This window comes from Plectrocnemia conspersa, unplaced genomic scaffold, assembly GCF_051122295.1.
Source record: "Plectrocnemia conspersa isolate PC_06_02 unplaced genomic scaffold, ASM5112229v1 ptg000006l, whole genome shotgun sequence".
NCBI lineage: Eukaryota > Metazoa > Arthropoda > Insecta > Trichoptera > Polycentropodidae > Plectrocnemia > Plectrocnemia conspersa.
Window position 1 is genome coordinate 16,351,224 of NW_028277170.1, and position 18,221 is coordinate 16,369,444.

An 18,221-nucleotide genomic window follows, 5' to 3' on the forward strand; every position below is an offset into this window, starting at 1 on the left:
GTTTAACAAGTAGTACTTATGGTAAATTTTAATAAATTATAAAGTCCTTTGATCTTTTTGCCCTGTATTAACTATATACATGCGGGAATAACTCGGAATATTTATGATATACCGATGACCTTAAGGTGTTTTGGAGTATTCGTACAAATACAGAATTACTCTCATTATGTGGAGGTAGTCAATCGACAATCGAGTACCTTTTAGCATCGCTAAGTGTCACGTTGTACATTTTTTCCGGCGGAGTTCTCTTACAGTTTAGACCAGAGGTGGCCAGCCTTTTGTATACCATGGGCCAATTTTTTCACAGACAAGTTCAGATGCGCCTTACAACTCAAGCACTTTTTTACCTTCTTACGTTCACATTTGGGGTTGTAAAATGAAGATAGGAGTAGGAACTGCTTCGCTTATGGGAGGAAAAGGAATAACTCAATCACGAAATTCAATTAATTAATTTTAAAAGCACACGTTTATTAGAGCACAAATCTACAATAGTAAGAAATAATCACATGGGCGAGAGGGTGATCGCTATTCAAATTCGAATTAGTTTTTCGCGACCCTGTTTTGCTTTTTACTAATTTCATTTATGAAAAGGCTTGTTCACACCTGTAGGCGGTTCCAAAGCGACATATTTTTTGCATATTTTCTTAGCTCTGGGAAATGTTCACTAGGTAATGAATGCCAGAAATTATTAATGTCAGACGCATTTTGATCCGGGAAAAGCTTATCGAATTTCATTTTTAAGAAGGAATTTGTTTTTAAATCAATCAATTCCATTTGCATGTTACAAAGCATCTGCATTTTATTTTGTTCACTTACTGAAAATGGCTTTATAAATGAGAGCATACAGTTTTCTTCTTTAGAAAAATCACGAAAACCACTTTCAAATGACTCTTGCAAAATCTTGATTTTGTCATTATATTTGGTCAAATTGCTATTACCCGCAGCACGTTCACTCTGCTCTTTTAAGTGTGAAAATTGATTTTAATCCTCATTTTGTAACTGGGAGATGAACATTTTTAATTTGATTTTAAATAAACTAATGCTATTTACTTAGCTAGAAAATAATGTATTCTTATCTTGTAGTTTTATATTTAGATCATTAAGATAGCTAGTAATGTCAACTAAAAATGCCAAATCAAATAGCCAGTATAATAAAGTTCTCTCATCAGGTAGTTCATTTTCCTTTACCAAAAAATTAGAAATAGCATTTTTCAATTTCCAAATCCTACTCAGAATCTGACCTCTAGAAAGCCAGCACACTTCACATTGAAGGATAAGTTCACCATAAAACAAATCTAGCAATTCACAGTATTCTCTGAATTCTCGTCTGTTTAATCCTCTTGCTCTAATTTTATTCACACATTTCACAACCGGTAACATTACATGCTTTAAATTTAAAGTTTTCTCACACAATGTCTCTTGGTGTATAATTCAGTGATATTTTAATACAGGACGTTATAAATAGTTTTCAAGCAAAGTTGTAAATACACTGATTAGTTTACTATAATCGAATTTTAGATTTTCTAGGCATGATTTTACATTTTCAAATATGTCTGTTCCTCTTGTTTTACCATGCAATGACTTCAGACTAGCAAGTTCTTCAAATTCATTAAAATTATCATTAATTCCTCTTATAAAAATGTTTAACTGGGCAACATCACATATGTGCGTTGATTCATCCAAAGCTAGCGAAAAGAAAGTACAAGAATGAATAACATCTTCCAGTTGCTGATTTACGTCCTTTCTTTCTAAAACTTTGGATAAATATTTGGAGACAAGGTTTAACAATTTCTTCTCCATCAGAAAAAAGGCTTCTTTTTTTTGCCAATGCTAAAGCAATTTCATATGATGCTTCTGTCATCGCCAAGTCTTCACAACCTACTTTAAGAAATATATTTTGTCTTTTTCTGCTTTCTTCCCTTTTCTTAGTTACATATTCTTTTCGTAACTCAGACTCAAGAACAAGCTTCATTTTTTCTTCTATATTAGTCTGATGCTGTGTTTGATAGTGTCTCTGAAGATCATGCCTTCTATTATGTGAAAGAGTACCTTCACAAACAATGCAAAACGGTTTTCCTGATGAATGTGCTATAAATAGCAATTCATTTTCCCACTTTTCATTGAAATCGCGCTTACTATTACTATCTTGGCTACTTTTCTTCATATTCTTTTGCATTATAACAAATAACAGGAATTTATAAAAAACATAGAAAAATATATAGCTCTAAAAAGTTGAAAAAGAACAAATAGATCCAATGTACGTACGTGATATTACACGCAATATCAAATATGTGGGATTTGAATTCTATATTTTGCTCTGCTTCGACAATTGTAATACATATTTATTCTTGAATCTGTCTTTTAATCACTCAATACAAAAAGCACGCTAGTACACCTAACACTCGCAAAAACTCCGCTTCAAACTCCACGCCACGATGGCTCACTCAGAATTAACTTACTGACAAGCACGTGGTGTGTTGCTAGAGCGGAGTGTTTGCAAAAATTTGAGTGGGAACGCGCAATGGCAACACCTATAGCAGCGGTTTTTAACCGGTGCACCGCGAAAAAAATTATGAAAAACAAAAAAATTATAAAGTTGAACATTACCGAAGGCTGAATGAATTGAATTAAGGGTACTTAAGTTAAAAATATGAATATGGAGTCAGTTATGACGCCTATTTTAAAAGCATAAGTGGCGCAAGGATGCAATGCGCCACGGGTTGGCCACCACCGGTTTAGACGGAGGGTATTAAGCAGCAATACTTCCGTAGATGACTTAGGAGGGATGTTTGTTATGCGGGGCCCTTGTCACTTTAATTGGCGATTCTTCGAATATGACTCCATTGTCTGGAACTACCAAATGAAACAATTTTTAAAGTTGCCAAGTCAACAACCCATCAATGCGCAATGACTTTCATCTGCGAGCTCTAGAGTGCCCTATTGAGTCGCGATTGCGTTTCTTATTCCTGATCCTTGTGGCCAGGATGTCAGCGCTTGAAAACGCTTTTCTTGCACGAGCCATCATACCGAGCTCGGCAAACAATGATGTTTTCAACGATATTGTTTGTTTAATGCCCATCGTGACGCATTAAGGAAACCTGTCAAGTCATGGTGGTCATATTTGTAATATAAAAACACAACTGTGAAGTCAACAGTGAAGTCAATAATTTGTATTGCGATAACTACAATATATAATAATATTTTTTGACCTGATCAGTTAAACGAGCTTCTTCGACAAATAAGCTATATTATGGTATCATAAAACTCAGTCAATAAAAATATAATTTATATTATTAATTAACTAAATAACAGTATGAAATAATATATTATATAATACGTTTAACAAGCGTCTGAATTATAAGATTAACAATAGTATTTGATTATAGAATCATGTCATAGCCAATGTTTTAACAGTTGGAAATCATGTTACAAATCTAGTTAATCGTTAGAATCAGTTCAATTGACCGATTTGTTCGATTTAACTGAGCGCAGTGTATGAACCTACATAAGTAGAATTATGTTATTATGCAATCACAACAATATCCTGCCGACGTTGAAACGATTGTTTGTCACACGTGCATATTTTAAATTCGCACACGGAATGCATAGTTTTATTACTTAACGATCGTTTGCTATGTGGTTAATGTGAATGAGAAGCATTTTACTGCTCTCCTTAGAGGGTCAAGTCAATAAGGAAACAATACAATTGTTTCAAATTATTATATTAGTATAATGTTATATCTAGGTTGTGAATAAATTTATATAGCTTATTTTTATTCATATTTTACTAATCATACTTTTGTTTAGGGATAATTTGTCCAGTTCTTGGAGCAGGGGGTTTATTTTTGTTAAGACAAAGTTTGCTGTTATTGTTATTATATAATGTTTTACGGATATACGGTTATTTTAGTTTCAGTGTAATACTTAATTTCTCTATATATGAAATACATATCTCGCACAATTTTCAAGATGCAAATTCTTCTATTTTGCAAAACATATTTAAAGATTAAGTGGTTAGTGAGAGCGATGTATCGAAAAATGACAGAAAATCCCTTATTAATAATCCGAGAGTATTATTTCGCAATGTAAGTTTTATTACACATTTTATTTCGGCATCCTCAAATATTTGTCGTTTAACAAAAAATATGGGAGTATTTGCTTAAAATACACACGGCATATTCGGGGGACGGTCGTACACAAAAAAATGGCATTTAAGTATATTGTTATTATTTTCTGTCAATGCTTTATGCTCCTTAGATTCTTAATCGCTCTGGATAACTCTCGAGCAAGCGATTTGAACAGATTTTTTTTAATATTCCAATACAATTTTGATATTAATTACATAAAATAAATTATTTGATTAGGTAGTTAAATATTTATTCTTCACTTTTGGAAATATGAAAAGAAGAAATTCTGCTTGTACAATTAGGTGGTGACTAAATAGAAAATTATAAATTTTCATTGCTCTCAAATCCGCGAGTTCTGTTAATCCTTGCGATTTTTTTAATCTTACTTTAGTTGCATCACAAAATTGAATCTTGTCTGTGGACTTTAAAATTAATATATTATGATTAAAATGAAATCTTTCTTAGATACAAATTTATAAAAATTTCATTAGTTTAATATACAGATTAATATAATTTATCAAATTGTTTATCCATTATTTTAAGAATTTCTTAAAAGTGATAAAATAATCAACGTTAATAGTTTTGTAATAAACAATATTTTTAGCCACTGTTTTGAAATACTAATTTTAAGCAAAAAATTAATTTGATGGTAGAAGTTTAGTACCTCTCACCCCCTCCCTCTTCTTAATTATATATTTAATTAAAACTCCGCGTATTGTTTCCTAAATGCAATTCTAAAGTTATCTGTATTCTGTGAATACAATTTATTTAAATCAAGAATCAAGAAATAATATTATTTAACTATACATAATTTTTTTATGATATATTTATTTTTACTATCAACATTAAAATAAAATTATTGTAAGCAATTACTTTTGATTTATATTATAAAAAAATTCAAAATTTTGTTTAAATAATTATACACCCATACATCTCTAATCTCTTAACTTTTAAATCTATTATTTAAAGAATAAATATTTAATAGGATTTATTTTAAATCATATTTATAAAATTTACAGTTTCTACAGCTTTTGTTTAATTTCATGAAGTATATATTCATTATTGTTTTATTGATTTAATCATATGTATACATAAAATATATGTATTTGATTAGGTAATAAATATTAATTATATAATAAATTTAATAATATTTTTTCTATGAAATATGAAACAGTATATGCATTGATATTTAAAAAATATAACTTTTAGAAAAAATAGCAGCAATGAAAAATTTCTTTTTTAATAAATTCATTGCTTTTGTTGTGAATTTTTGCCTTCTGAGAAGTGATATTTTTTTTTGCGCTCTTATTGAGCAAATTTCGGTTTGAAACTACTTTGATCAGCCCTCTTATATTAGATAGCTATCATATTTTTAAAACGTGTAATATCAAATTGCATTCATACTATGAAGCAATATGTAAGCTGCGATATCTGTCTGCACTTATTCTTCCACTTATTTTCCCCTGTGAGATGAGTTGGCTTAGTTTGTATTTTGGACTTGACCTAAAAAATAATTCATTAGGTTAAGTTTGGGTTTGAACAGCAAATGGACATTTCGCAACTGTCAAATTGAGCTTCATAGTCATTTTAGAACAGCATATTATATTTTCGCTAGTTAAAATATATATATCTACTGGTGAAAATGTATTTTAAATATAACTTTACCAAAAAATAGACATTCACTGTAACATTTATATATCGGATGTAAATAAATAATGATAAGTGTGTAAATATATGTTTTACTACATATAGAAAAGCTGAAATCGTATGATTGTACTAGCACCTGCCAAATAATTTATATTTTCACTGGTAAAAATATGTATCTATTGGTGAAAATGTATTCTGATATGATTTTATTGAAATGACATATTTTAAGAAATATTTTCGGGATAGATTCGAGACTGTTTTTTCTAGATTTATCTTAGGAATAACTAACATCTTCAAACATCTGATAGTTTAGCGAAATAATTTTTACTGTTTCATCACATTTATGTGAAAAATACGTGCCTTTTAGTGAAACTAGAGAAGTCAGTTCCTTGGTAATAATAAATTTATTGGCAATTCCTCGAAATATGTTAAGCTGTATCTGTAACATCAATGCCAAAGCTATGGAATAAGACTTGGAAGTGTCCAAGTTTTTATGACAAAGTATTTCTGCTACGCTTTCAAGATTTTCTTGAACAAATTAATCGCCAGTAAACAGATTTAATTTATCTATAAATTAAATTTGCTACCACATAACTTCCTTTGGTAAATGAAAAAGAAGTCGATATTCGAAATAGCTGTTGAAACATAAGATTTTTCCACACGGCACATTCCTTGCAATCTTTATAAATTAATTGTCTTATATATTAAATTTTTGCTGGACGGTAAACATAATGCTTTAACTTTTTTAACAAAAATTAGTTGCCAGTCTTTTTGTCATAAAACATTCTATGTTTGAATATTTTCCCTTTTTATTTTACCAATTTTATTTAGAGATAATGCAGAAGGCATTTGAAAAAATAATAAAAAAAATCGTTGGCTATAAATTTCTGCATTTATTAAATCAGTAGAAGGGGGCGGTTCTGGCGATATTCCAAAACTTAAAATTTTTCTTAATTATGCTGATTTTAATGTAGTAAAATTCTAGAATATCGTTTAAATATTTAATTACAGATTGCTCTGATTCCATTGAATGTGAACATATTTTAAAATGCAATAGAAAAATGTAAATCGTTTTAAAAATCAATTGGCTCATACTATCTGTCGCGTGTTAATTTTTCATTGACCCAAAAAATTGTATTTATTAAAGGGCTGTATAGATTGAATTGTATAAAAAATGCCATATTGTTAATTGACATAGGTCGTGTATCAAACAAGTTACTTTGTTCGAATTTTAAATAATGAATACTACGTCCTAAACGACCTCGAAAATGATGTCAGCTGGCTGCAGTCATCAAACAGATGATCTAATATGAATTCATACCACGTAGACGAATATTGGAATATGATGTATAACTATTATATTAAAAAGGCACCGGATTTCATTAGTCAAATAATAATATTTTTTTATGAGACTAGAATAAATATACTTGAATGGTTTCGTGACAATATATGCTAAAAATATTAACATCGTCCAAAAAATTTTCTCAAGACATTTATCAATAATTTTAATTGATTCTGAAATGTTATAATGTACTTAATACCTCTTAAGTAAAATTATGTAAATATTTTATGACTATATAAATTTAAAAATATTAAGTAGCTTATACTACAAATCCACAATAATACTATTTTTATTATTAATACAGATATTATTGTCACGCGAGATCGTCTCTATTACACTATTATCCTCGATTGTTTTTTAGCAAAAAGTCTTTTGAAGTTTGTTATTATTGCGGCAGACAGGCAAGATATATTTGTGTACATAAAACATTGCTTTGTTGTGCTCAGTGTATGATATTGTATCGTAAAGGTTATCGTGTTACATTCAAACAGTGATTCAAAATAATGTACTGCTGTATTTATTATATATTAAATGTATAACCATTTTTGTATTTCATTTAGTTTTCGCTTACAATTTTTAGCTAGAAGCTTTTATTGCAAATAAAATTCCACAAGAGTTATATGGTATCATTAAGTAGTTTCTTTTTTATAGGTTGTATATGGACGAAGTAATATTATTTTTACTATAGTCACACAACCTTATGAAACTTTTCAATAACATTCAACAAATATGCATTTATTTTATTTTATTATATTTATTAGGCGTAAATTATTTACTACTTAAGCATTAATTACATTACTCCAACAATAATTATAGCAATATATATTAAAAAAAACGATTATTGTGAATTATTTGAATTATAAACAATTATTTATATTAAATAGGGCCGCAATGGCGGCAAGCCCTTTAGAGCGAAATCTAAAATGCGTTCATTAAATATAGGTCTAAGCTCATTTGAACACTTGTTTTTTTACTTGTTGTTATTGTCCTCTTCATTTAGAATAATTGGTGGCAAAGTTTGTTTACGTTTTGTAAAAGTAATTGCTTCTGTTTTAAATCAGTTGATTTTAAATTTCCACCCCTCAAAATATTTATTTAAGATTTTAAAATATTATTGTAATTTATACATATATATATATATATATATATAGCATATTTTTATATTTGGAATATCGTTCGTATATAAGATAAAAAGGAACGGCCCGAGTATACTATCCTGAAAAACTTCAGATGGAATTTTACGCGGTATCGAGTGTTCATTATTTAGTGAAACAATGGACGTATTAAGCGTAGCAGATAGTCAGGAGTTCTGTATTTGTATAATTTATGAATCAAAGCGTCATGCCATAATGTGTCTATTAATCTATTATTATTTTTCATGTGCCGTCGAGTGACTTTCGCGGAAACAAAACTGTTCAGTAACACTTTTATTCTCCAAAGATTCTTTTAAACTTACAGGCGGCCCTCGCACATAATTGGTCCCTGAAAATGTGTGCGAATGTTGAATGTACGAAAGTCGAGGGAAGTAAAAAAAATTGAAATTGTTTGTGTTTTAAAATATGTATTTGATGTTTAAGAGGCGTTTAAGAGACACGTTTAAGTGGGGTTTGCGGGTGTTTCCTTTGAAAAGTTATCAAGAGTTAACGGTTTTCCACTATTCTTTTTCTATTCTTCATATAGTATTTTATAACATGCTATGTTTTTACTGATCGCCCCACGCACTTGAGATATGCGTTCTCCATTGGGATCACAATCTTCCATAATATTTAAAAATTTGTCAAATTGCGTGAAGGCTTCATTCATATTTTTCATTGTTAAAGAGTTTTTCAAAATAAACCTGTCTCATCAACATTAAATATTTGGCTAGAGGAATATTCTTCATCTTCAATAATTTTAGATAATTAGGAAATAAATTCTTTTGCAGCATCTTTATTCGCGTCAACCGATTCTTCAGTAAATTTAATATTATGAAAAAAATACCTCATTTTAAAATTGTAAAACCAACCGTTACTTGCTTGAAAAACTGTGATAAAATATTTTTTTAATCTATCCTACCAATCTTTGTGTAAATTAAGAGCTTTTGCTTGAATAATTGAAATACTCAGAGGGACATATTTTTGATGTTGGTCATCGATCCATGATGACAAAGATTTTTCCATTTCATCTATGTTTTTTTACCGTGTTTTTTTGGAAACATATCTTTAAAGATTGTGGAAATATATCTTTAATTGCCACAATTTTGAACGTATTCTTTAATTATATTTTTATTTTGCAAAATTGAACGTATCGTATACCTGTTTGTATCATACGAACGTCCGATTGAAGCAAAAGATTCACCGCTATCAGAACGTTTTTTAAAAAAAATTAAATAAAAAAAAATGTTTTTTTTAATGTGCGAAATAGTGAATTGTGCGAAAGTCGAACATTCGAAAGTCGAGGGCCACCTGTATAAGGATTATTTTTTCAAATATTTTACTGAATAACTTATCCCTTCTTAAACCAACTCACTTTATTCCCATTATGATATATACAATAAACGTCTCGAACCGCGAATCGAACCGCAGTTGTTCCGAATTGATAAGCGGTCCTGTCGACTCGTCCGCATGAATTGGTTCAATTATTTATTTAGATATGTCGGTGGATATAAATCGTCTCGTCGCTATAAATTCATCAGAGTTGATCGACAATTGAAACGTGCCGATCTGGCGCCATGACATGTCCATGGTTAGTCTATGGTGTTGTGGCATGATTATTATATATACTTTGAATGTTAAATAATAAATTAGTTCAGCTAAAAATCATAGTATCAAAAAAAAATTTTAAACCAGATTAACGTTTATTACAAGATTAGCAAAAAAAATCTGGGAGTGAGTGGGGTAATATGATATAGGAAATAGTGCTCTGAAATGGTGGTAAAAATTTATAAATATTTCCACATTTATAGTGTTTTGAGTAGCACAACTAAAGGCGTTCTGGGAGTATGTAGATGCTCCCAGAACGCTCGGGATAAGGATGCCGGTTTGTTATTGTGTGCGTGTACATGTATATGAGAGGAAGAAGCGATGTAGCGTGTACTTCGTTGTCTCGCTTTCTCTTTTAAGGACAGTCGCTGATTCGTCAACGCTGGTATTCGTCATTAAAGTGCAGTGTGGCACAGAAGTTCAATCTTCTCTAGTGATTTATTGTAAATAATTTTGTGTTGATATTGGTTTAATCCAGATATGCCCACTGTCCCATGGGTAGGTCACTAAACTCGTGCCACTGTTTTTTATTTATAAATAAAATTTTAAGAGAACAAAATTTCTTAATTGCTATTAAGGCTTCAAATATACACTGTAAGTTATTCGTCCTCTTACCCGTGGAATAAAATATTTTAATTATTTTTCCATTAATCCGTACGTTGTTGGTTTTTTTACACTATGATCTGTAAGGCTTAAAAAAGTTATTATTCTTATCGTTGCGCCAATGATAATTTTTTAATTTATTCAATGGATTCTAATGATTTAATAGAGTCGTCGAGCCATTAAACAATCTGCGAATAATTTATTTCCCCATTTTATATCTTTTTGCTTTTGAAGAATAGCTAAAGACTTTATTCTTTTTTTGAATAGTGAAAGATTTTGAATTTTGCAAATATTTAATTAATGACATCAATGTCTGGTTTCTTTGATTATATAATATATTTTTAATTGTCCGTTGAACTTTCCAACTTAGCTCATATGTATGTATGTTAAATAAACATATTTTTTCTTTTAAAATAAAAAAATTAAATATTCTGAGCGAAATTGTTTTGAGCCACACAGTTCACGCACACAATAACAAACCGGAATCCTTATCCCGAGCGTACTCTAGCTAATAAAAATATTCTTAAACATAGCAACATCATTGAAATATGGATTGAGATCATATTTTATTACACAAGAACACTGTCCACTGATAATAACAGTGTTTAAAAATTATTGTGGTAAAATGTATTAGTGGTTTGTACACGGGCTACTCAAATTTCTTAACAACAAGTACAAAAGCATGTGCAACTGATATTGTTAGTGAAATTAAAAACTTAAAAACAAATCTTGAGAAAAGGTGTGATACTAAATTTGTACACCAGAAAGCAAACAAGCTTTTTAGATTACTACAAGAATATACACAATTACCGATGTATTTCTTACATTGAGCTATGGAAACTGTTTTGGTAAAACAGAATCTTTCACTTGATAAACATAAATTAATTAACTTGGACTGAAATTGAACTTTCGGGTAAAAAACAATGAAACTGTTGCAAATAATGCAATGAATATGGATTAACTAATGAAGTGGTGACTGCAAAAGATTTTTGGTCGATAAAACATAACACTTGGAAAAATATAAGTTGTTAAGGAAAATTTAAATAAAATAAAATTTCCCTTAATAGTTGAGTTGCCTAAGTTTTTTATTTTAAAATCTTAACATTTTAATTAGTTTTAAACATTCATTAGAATAATTCGTGCAGGTTAGGTTTGGCTTTGATAGAAAATTTACGTTTCGCAACTTTCAAATTGTGTTTCATTTTAGAATAACATATAATTTTACTAGCGCATATCAGTAGAAATATATATGTACTGATGAAAATATATTTGGACTCCACTAGTGAAAATATAGCTTCACTGAAAAATACAACCATTTATACATCGCATCTAGATAAATAATGTATCTATGAAAAGTTGAAATCATATAATTTTACTAGCACCTGCCAAATAAATTTTATTTTTACTGGTAAAAATTTGTATTTACCGGCTAAAGTGTATTCCGATACGATTTCACTGAAATGACAATTTAAAAACATTTTTAGGATAGATTCTTTTTAGATTTTCTTTGAGGGATAACCCGAAAATTTCTGGCTTGGAATTTATGCTTTTTCCGATGAAAATATTGCGTTTGATATGCGCTCTGAATTCCATTCCTATTTTTTCAAGTGAACATGAACAGGGGTTTTCAAAAATAATCTAATTATTACCCCAATAAGAGCTTCGTTCAAGACCAATACAATTTCGGGACTTTTTTTCATCAAACGTCGGATCATCTTTGCCACTTTTGATCCTTCAAAACACGTTGATCTGTGGGGTCTCAGATTTCATTCAACAACATTATAAAAAGGAATCGAGAATATTTGTCAGACGAGAATTGGACAACACTTTGGAAATAAAAAAATTTTTATTTTATTTTACAGTTGTATATAGAAAAAGGTGCTTTATATTTCATTATAATGATATTTGAATATAATTATTTTTAGTAAAAAGCTTGACAAAAAGACTTCCGGCACCTTTTTTATTTTAAAAAAAGCCCTGGGTATATGTATATATATATTGCAATATACATATATAGGTTGTTCTATGAATACATATAAAACCTATGACCAATATTTATTTACGAAACGAACGATGAGCAAAATTCGTAAGCCATAAAATCTAACCATAGTTAGTGGAGATACTGTGCAAACATCTTTCATTAGAACGATGTCTGAGAACGTTGCGCACACAATATAAACTAAACATGAATTTTCTATCATAGACTTTACACTGGATTAAATAAATATAAATTTTGTTTTTTAACACTAGATTTACCAATATTAAAATTTCTTAAGAAATACTACATATTGCAAAGGCTCTCAATACGCGAGTTAAACAAATTAAACATAGTTTCGCCAATTATCGTTAGGAGATCTTAAAACCACAATTTGTTAATAAAATGATACATATATTTAGTACTGTGCTGAAATATTAGCCAGCCCTGCTATTCGTTATCTTTTAGTAATTTGAGGATTTTACTTAACGAGTTTTTCCTCTTTGAACATTATTTTATATTATCGAATTGCCCCTTAACGCCTGAGTGTAAAACAATAGGTAGTTATTTGCCTCCTTTCACTTATGAAGTGTCTTTGATCTAGAAAACGGTAACGACGAAAATTATCGACGTTTAGTCACCATATTTAATTATCGAATATGAGCTCCTACCAAAATGTCTATGTTCACCGTAAACCGATCGGACGTTAATTCTTTTTTTACTAGATTCGTTTTTATTTGTTATACAAAGTACGTATTTCATATTTTAAAATTAATTACAATAAAATAGAACGTTTTAGTCGTTGTGTTAAAGCAGTTGATAAATTATGAATCGAATTTCAAGAATATTATGGATTAGAAAATTTTCAACTTGCTCGAATCATCTAAATAGCGTATTAAAATCGTGTTGTTGAAATAAATCTGGAATTTATAAAATGAAACTTTTATACCTGCACTACACTCTCTGGAAGTTACAACTGAAGTCGGCCGAGACCTACGACTTCAGTTGTAAATTTCATATGCCGTCCAGACGGCGGCTTCTGTCACGTACAGCTGGCATATTTGCGCGCGATCGAAAAATGTGCCAAATAATCGCAATTATTAAATCACGCTACTGATAATTATAAAAGTTTGTGTGGGCACTCACCAATACAATATCAGTGAAAACTTTTCGGTCGTAAATATTCAATTTACGCAAAATCTTTGTCGGCTTTTGTAAAATTTCATAAGGCATAAAAATAATACTTCAGAATACGAACAACACATCTGTGACTATCCTAGAATTTGTCGCCATCGATTCTAAATAAGAATTCGTTATGGTGTGACATTTATATAAACCGATCTAAGAAAATACATAAAGATATTCGAAACGATTTTTTTTAACAAAATCAAGTACTCCTAATTATTTAAATTTTATAAAACAATATAATAACGATATATGTTAGAAAAATATACTATCAAAAATATAATTAATCCATTTTGGTGCCCTAAAATATTCAAAGATGTCAGTATGAGTCTGTTGAAGTCCCCGATAAGCATGTGGTATTATAACTTGACCACGTGATCACGATGCAGCGCTCGACATGCGTGTTGACCATAGGACGCCTACGCGCATACTGAAATTGAACCGAGTTACTCGTTCTATTTCAGTTTGCGAAAAACCATATCATTATCTCTCTCACTCTCGTCACTTAACATGCGAGAGAGCGAAAGGGGAAGTATCTCACCGCTCGCGCTCGAAAGAGCAGCTCCGACTTCGGTCCTTTTGCCGACAATGTTCGGAAGCGCTCGAAGCTGGCCAAGTCGACTGAATTACCCCCATTTTACCTCCCGTTCTCGGTAGCCTCGGACAACTTCCGAGAGATTTTAGAGCGGGCAGAACCGAACTCAACCGAAGTAACCCACTATATTCTCCGTCCTTGGCCAACCTTGGCCAACTTCCAGAGAGTATAGTGCAGGCATTAGCAATCATTTATGGGGACTAAAATAATAAATCTTCTTGTTAATTATTACAACCTAAAATAGCATGGATGTATAAAAAAGATCTTCGAAATAGTATTATTGTGAGATAATATTTATATAATTCTCCTTTCTATAAAATTACGACATTGGATGCTATAGATTGAATAGCACAATTTTGGTCAAAAATAAAAACCGTGACACTTGTTCGACCGTGGAGAAACACTCTAAAGTTAATAAGGTTTTTAAAGGTAATTGAGGAGAAAATCGTTTTTTAAGGCAACAAATAAAGGTTAAAAATGTCTATAATATAATATAAATGAATAGCTGCTAAATTCAAGATATTGGATAAAATAGATATTAAAAAATATTTAAATAGTAAAACATCTCAAAATATTTCGCTGTATCTTCACGGATAATGGATTCCCAAAAAATCTCTAATATTTGTGTTAATTTGTAGGTTATACGCCACATTTATAGAACTTTGAAGTTTGATAAAAATTTTAAGTTATAGATTGTATCTTTAAAGCGTGTTAAACAGATGTCTTTAATTCGATTAGTATATACTATTCATTAAATTTATATTTAGCATACAAACATAAGCGACTGTCGTGTTATTTAATACTTTAACCAAATGTTAATTTAAAATCGTAATTTACTATATTTAAATTACCATAAAGTATACGTGATTAGAAAGCTCAGTGTGTCGTGGGATTTAGCTTTGATTTGAACGCAACAGAATTTGAAAACGTGCTGTACATGTATATAGGATATATTTGTGTTTATCGCGTATTTTCAATACATTATGTGATAAAAATGTTTATATAATATCGTATGTGATAATAATATTTATATATACATTTGAACGCGACATTACATCATGTTTTATTAAATTGTGAAATTTTCCTAGCACATGGTGTAAAGTTAGATAAAGATATTTTTATTGAATAGATCATTAACAGTTTTTTTATGAATTCAGATTTTTAAGATAGACCCAACTTTTTAAATTTAACCATTATATTTCTAAATACATTGCAAAAACATTAGTCAGCGATTCCGTATCGATCGAAATAATACAAATTTGTTAGAAGAATTTCATTTAAATGTTGATCAGAGTACTTTATTGATGGTTTAGTCAGAGATGTGTAAAGAAAAAGCGCCCACAGGAGCAAAGTCTGAATTTTCCATTCCCTTCCTAAAATAGTACTGATAAATTTTTCGTTATATGATTAACAAAATTAAGAAAAAATTAAAAAAATAATATTATGTTAAACATAAAGCTTCTGATTTAAATGTTGAACCTGTATAAAAATATGACACAAAAATTTAATTTCTCTAATTAAATATTAAAATAAAGATTTATATAATCTACCGATTGCAGAGGCCCTCCTGTTGCGACTTTAAGAAAATTTGAATACGGTATTTTTATCATCAGTAATCGCAAACTTACATAATTGTTTCTCTGATTTTTACTCTGGGACTAATATGAACTAAGCTATAATATTTTTATTAACTTTGACAGCCGCTTGTGTCAAAAAATGTAGGAAATGTTAAGGAAAGAAAAAGATTATCTGGTGAATTTTTTTAAATTGTGATTATTTCGCCATTACTAAGGTATTACTGTTGTCATAATATATTTCATTTATCTCAAAAACAGTAACAAATTTAATATTCAGTGACATTGGCAACCTTTACAGCCATCTGATGTAATAAAACAATGGAATGGCAATTCAGAGGCGAATTAAAAAATATAGGCGATCTATTACTACCTATAAACATAGGTAGTAATAAATAACCGAGCTAAACCATTATTTTCTTAAATAGGTGTATGATTTAGTGGCAATTTAGTCGAATATTATTAAATAAAATACAGTAAGTGTTTATATACACACACTAATTTAATGTGTTATATTTTCAGATTCGCATGAGTGCGACATTCAAAGATCAAGAAAACATAATGGCACAGTCATCAGACGACGACGAAGAAAATCCTGAAAACTTGCTGAACAAGTTGATGGGCGAGTTGCAAATGATGACAGAAGTAAGTTGATTTTAAATTTAAAAATAAATCTTTACTTAAAATATCAGTATATAAATATATTTTATAACAAAAAGTAATCAAGGACATGATTCTTTGTAGAAATTAAATTGTTAATAAGTATAACTCCATCACAATTTATTGTCAGATTATCAATGTAAAACATATATTTTTCATATTTTATGATCTATATAAAAGCACTAGTATTTTTCAATTTATATATATTCTGTAAGATCAGAATCAGTGATTATTATATATCTATACATAATACGAGTACCTAAAGGCCTGAATTCATATCCCATACGTACTCTATTTTTTTTAATTTCTATTGTTTCTGTAAGATCTGAATTAGTGAATATTATACAAATATAATTTTGATCGACTATCACAAATTAGGATTTCCTAGTTTTTCCTAATCTCATTGAGGAATCATTAAATATAACCGTTGTTCTCACCACTTAAAAATAAAACCACTTACTTAGTAGTTGTTGGTTGTGCTTCTCTCTTCTAACGTGTCAATAGAAAATTCACAATAAATAAAATTACAAATAAAGTTTATATTATTACATATGTATATGCTTTATATTGTAATTGCTTATTGATTATTTACATTTAGTCCTTATTATATATTATTTATGAGTCGGTAACTGATCAAGAATATATATTATCAATTATTTTTTACCTAATGATATAAATAAATATATATATATATAATTTAAGCGTTATGCTTTGAGAGTAATCGAAATCGATTGCTACAACTATATTTGTAGAGTACAGTAAACACAAATGTCACGTTGAAAAATCTCCGGAGCGTAAAATAAAAATGCGGTTAAGGTATCATTTTTCTATTGCTTCGTATTCCTGTTATTGATATTGATTGACTGAATGCATTTGCGCATACATTTGTAACACAATATCGGGTAAATATTAGTTTTAAGTAACAACTTGCGCAACGTTTCGATTTGGTATTTAGAATGTGTTACGTTCGATGTACAATTTATATATTTATAGTTTTGACATTTAAAAGCGAACACTGAATAATGTTTTTATAATAGCTATCTATTATATAGATACAATAGACTTGATTTTTATATAATAAAATTATAAAAAATTAAAAATAATTAAATTTATAAATTGCTTTAATTTTTTTTTATAGAAATAGGCCATAGTTTCTTATAATTATAAAGAAATAACTATTCGTCTAATCCTTTTTTGATCATATGTATCATGGATTGACTTTTTGTGATGTACCTATATTTTACATAATATAAATTATTTATTATCACGATTTTTTATAGTTCATTGCACTTGCAATATGCATACATATATTATATATATATATACTACAAATGTGTTTGTGTATATGCATGAATGTGGTTGGATACACATCCTCGTGCTCAGAACTCTCAGCGAATACCAAACTGTGCGCTTTTATTTAATTCATTATGGTCGTTCCAAATATGGTTATTATTAACATAGTTGTAATATTTTATTAATAATGCCAGAATATTTGCTTAGAGTCAATAGATAAGAATATAACAGTAAGATATATATATATGTATAGTCAAATTATCTGTCAAATCCTGATCATACTGTAAGAGTCGCCTTAAAATTTGATTAGGAAGTTTCGTAGCGTCCTGAATATGGTTCCATTGTCTGGAATCCAAGTGAAGCGAAATACTCCTTGCTTGCATGGGGTTAAACCTCCACAGACTTACAGTGTTGTGGGGGTTTAAACACATGCACAATTCGCTATATTTTTTTTACAGCCGAATTTATTTTGCGAAATC

The 18,221-nt window shown here is 29.4% G+C and overlaps 1 protein-coding gene across 2 annotated transcripts in view; it reads left to right on the top strand.

Moving 5' to 3' along the window:
* The window catches only part of pico (ras-associated and pleckstrin homology domains-containing protein pico), a 90,382-nt gene that overhangs the window by 15,897 nt on the left and 56,264 nt on the right, over positions 1 to 18,221 (top strand). For both annotated transcript variants that reach the window (XM_088188415.1, XM_088188414.1), the window contains exon 2: positions 16,312 to 16,434. In XM_088188415.1, the coding sequence (XP_088044541.1) occupies positions 16,318 to 16,434 (117 nt within the window). In that variant the 5' untranslated portion in view covers positions 16,312 to 16,317. The remainder of the gene's footprint in view (positions 1 to 16,311; positions 16,435 to 18,221) is intronic.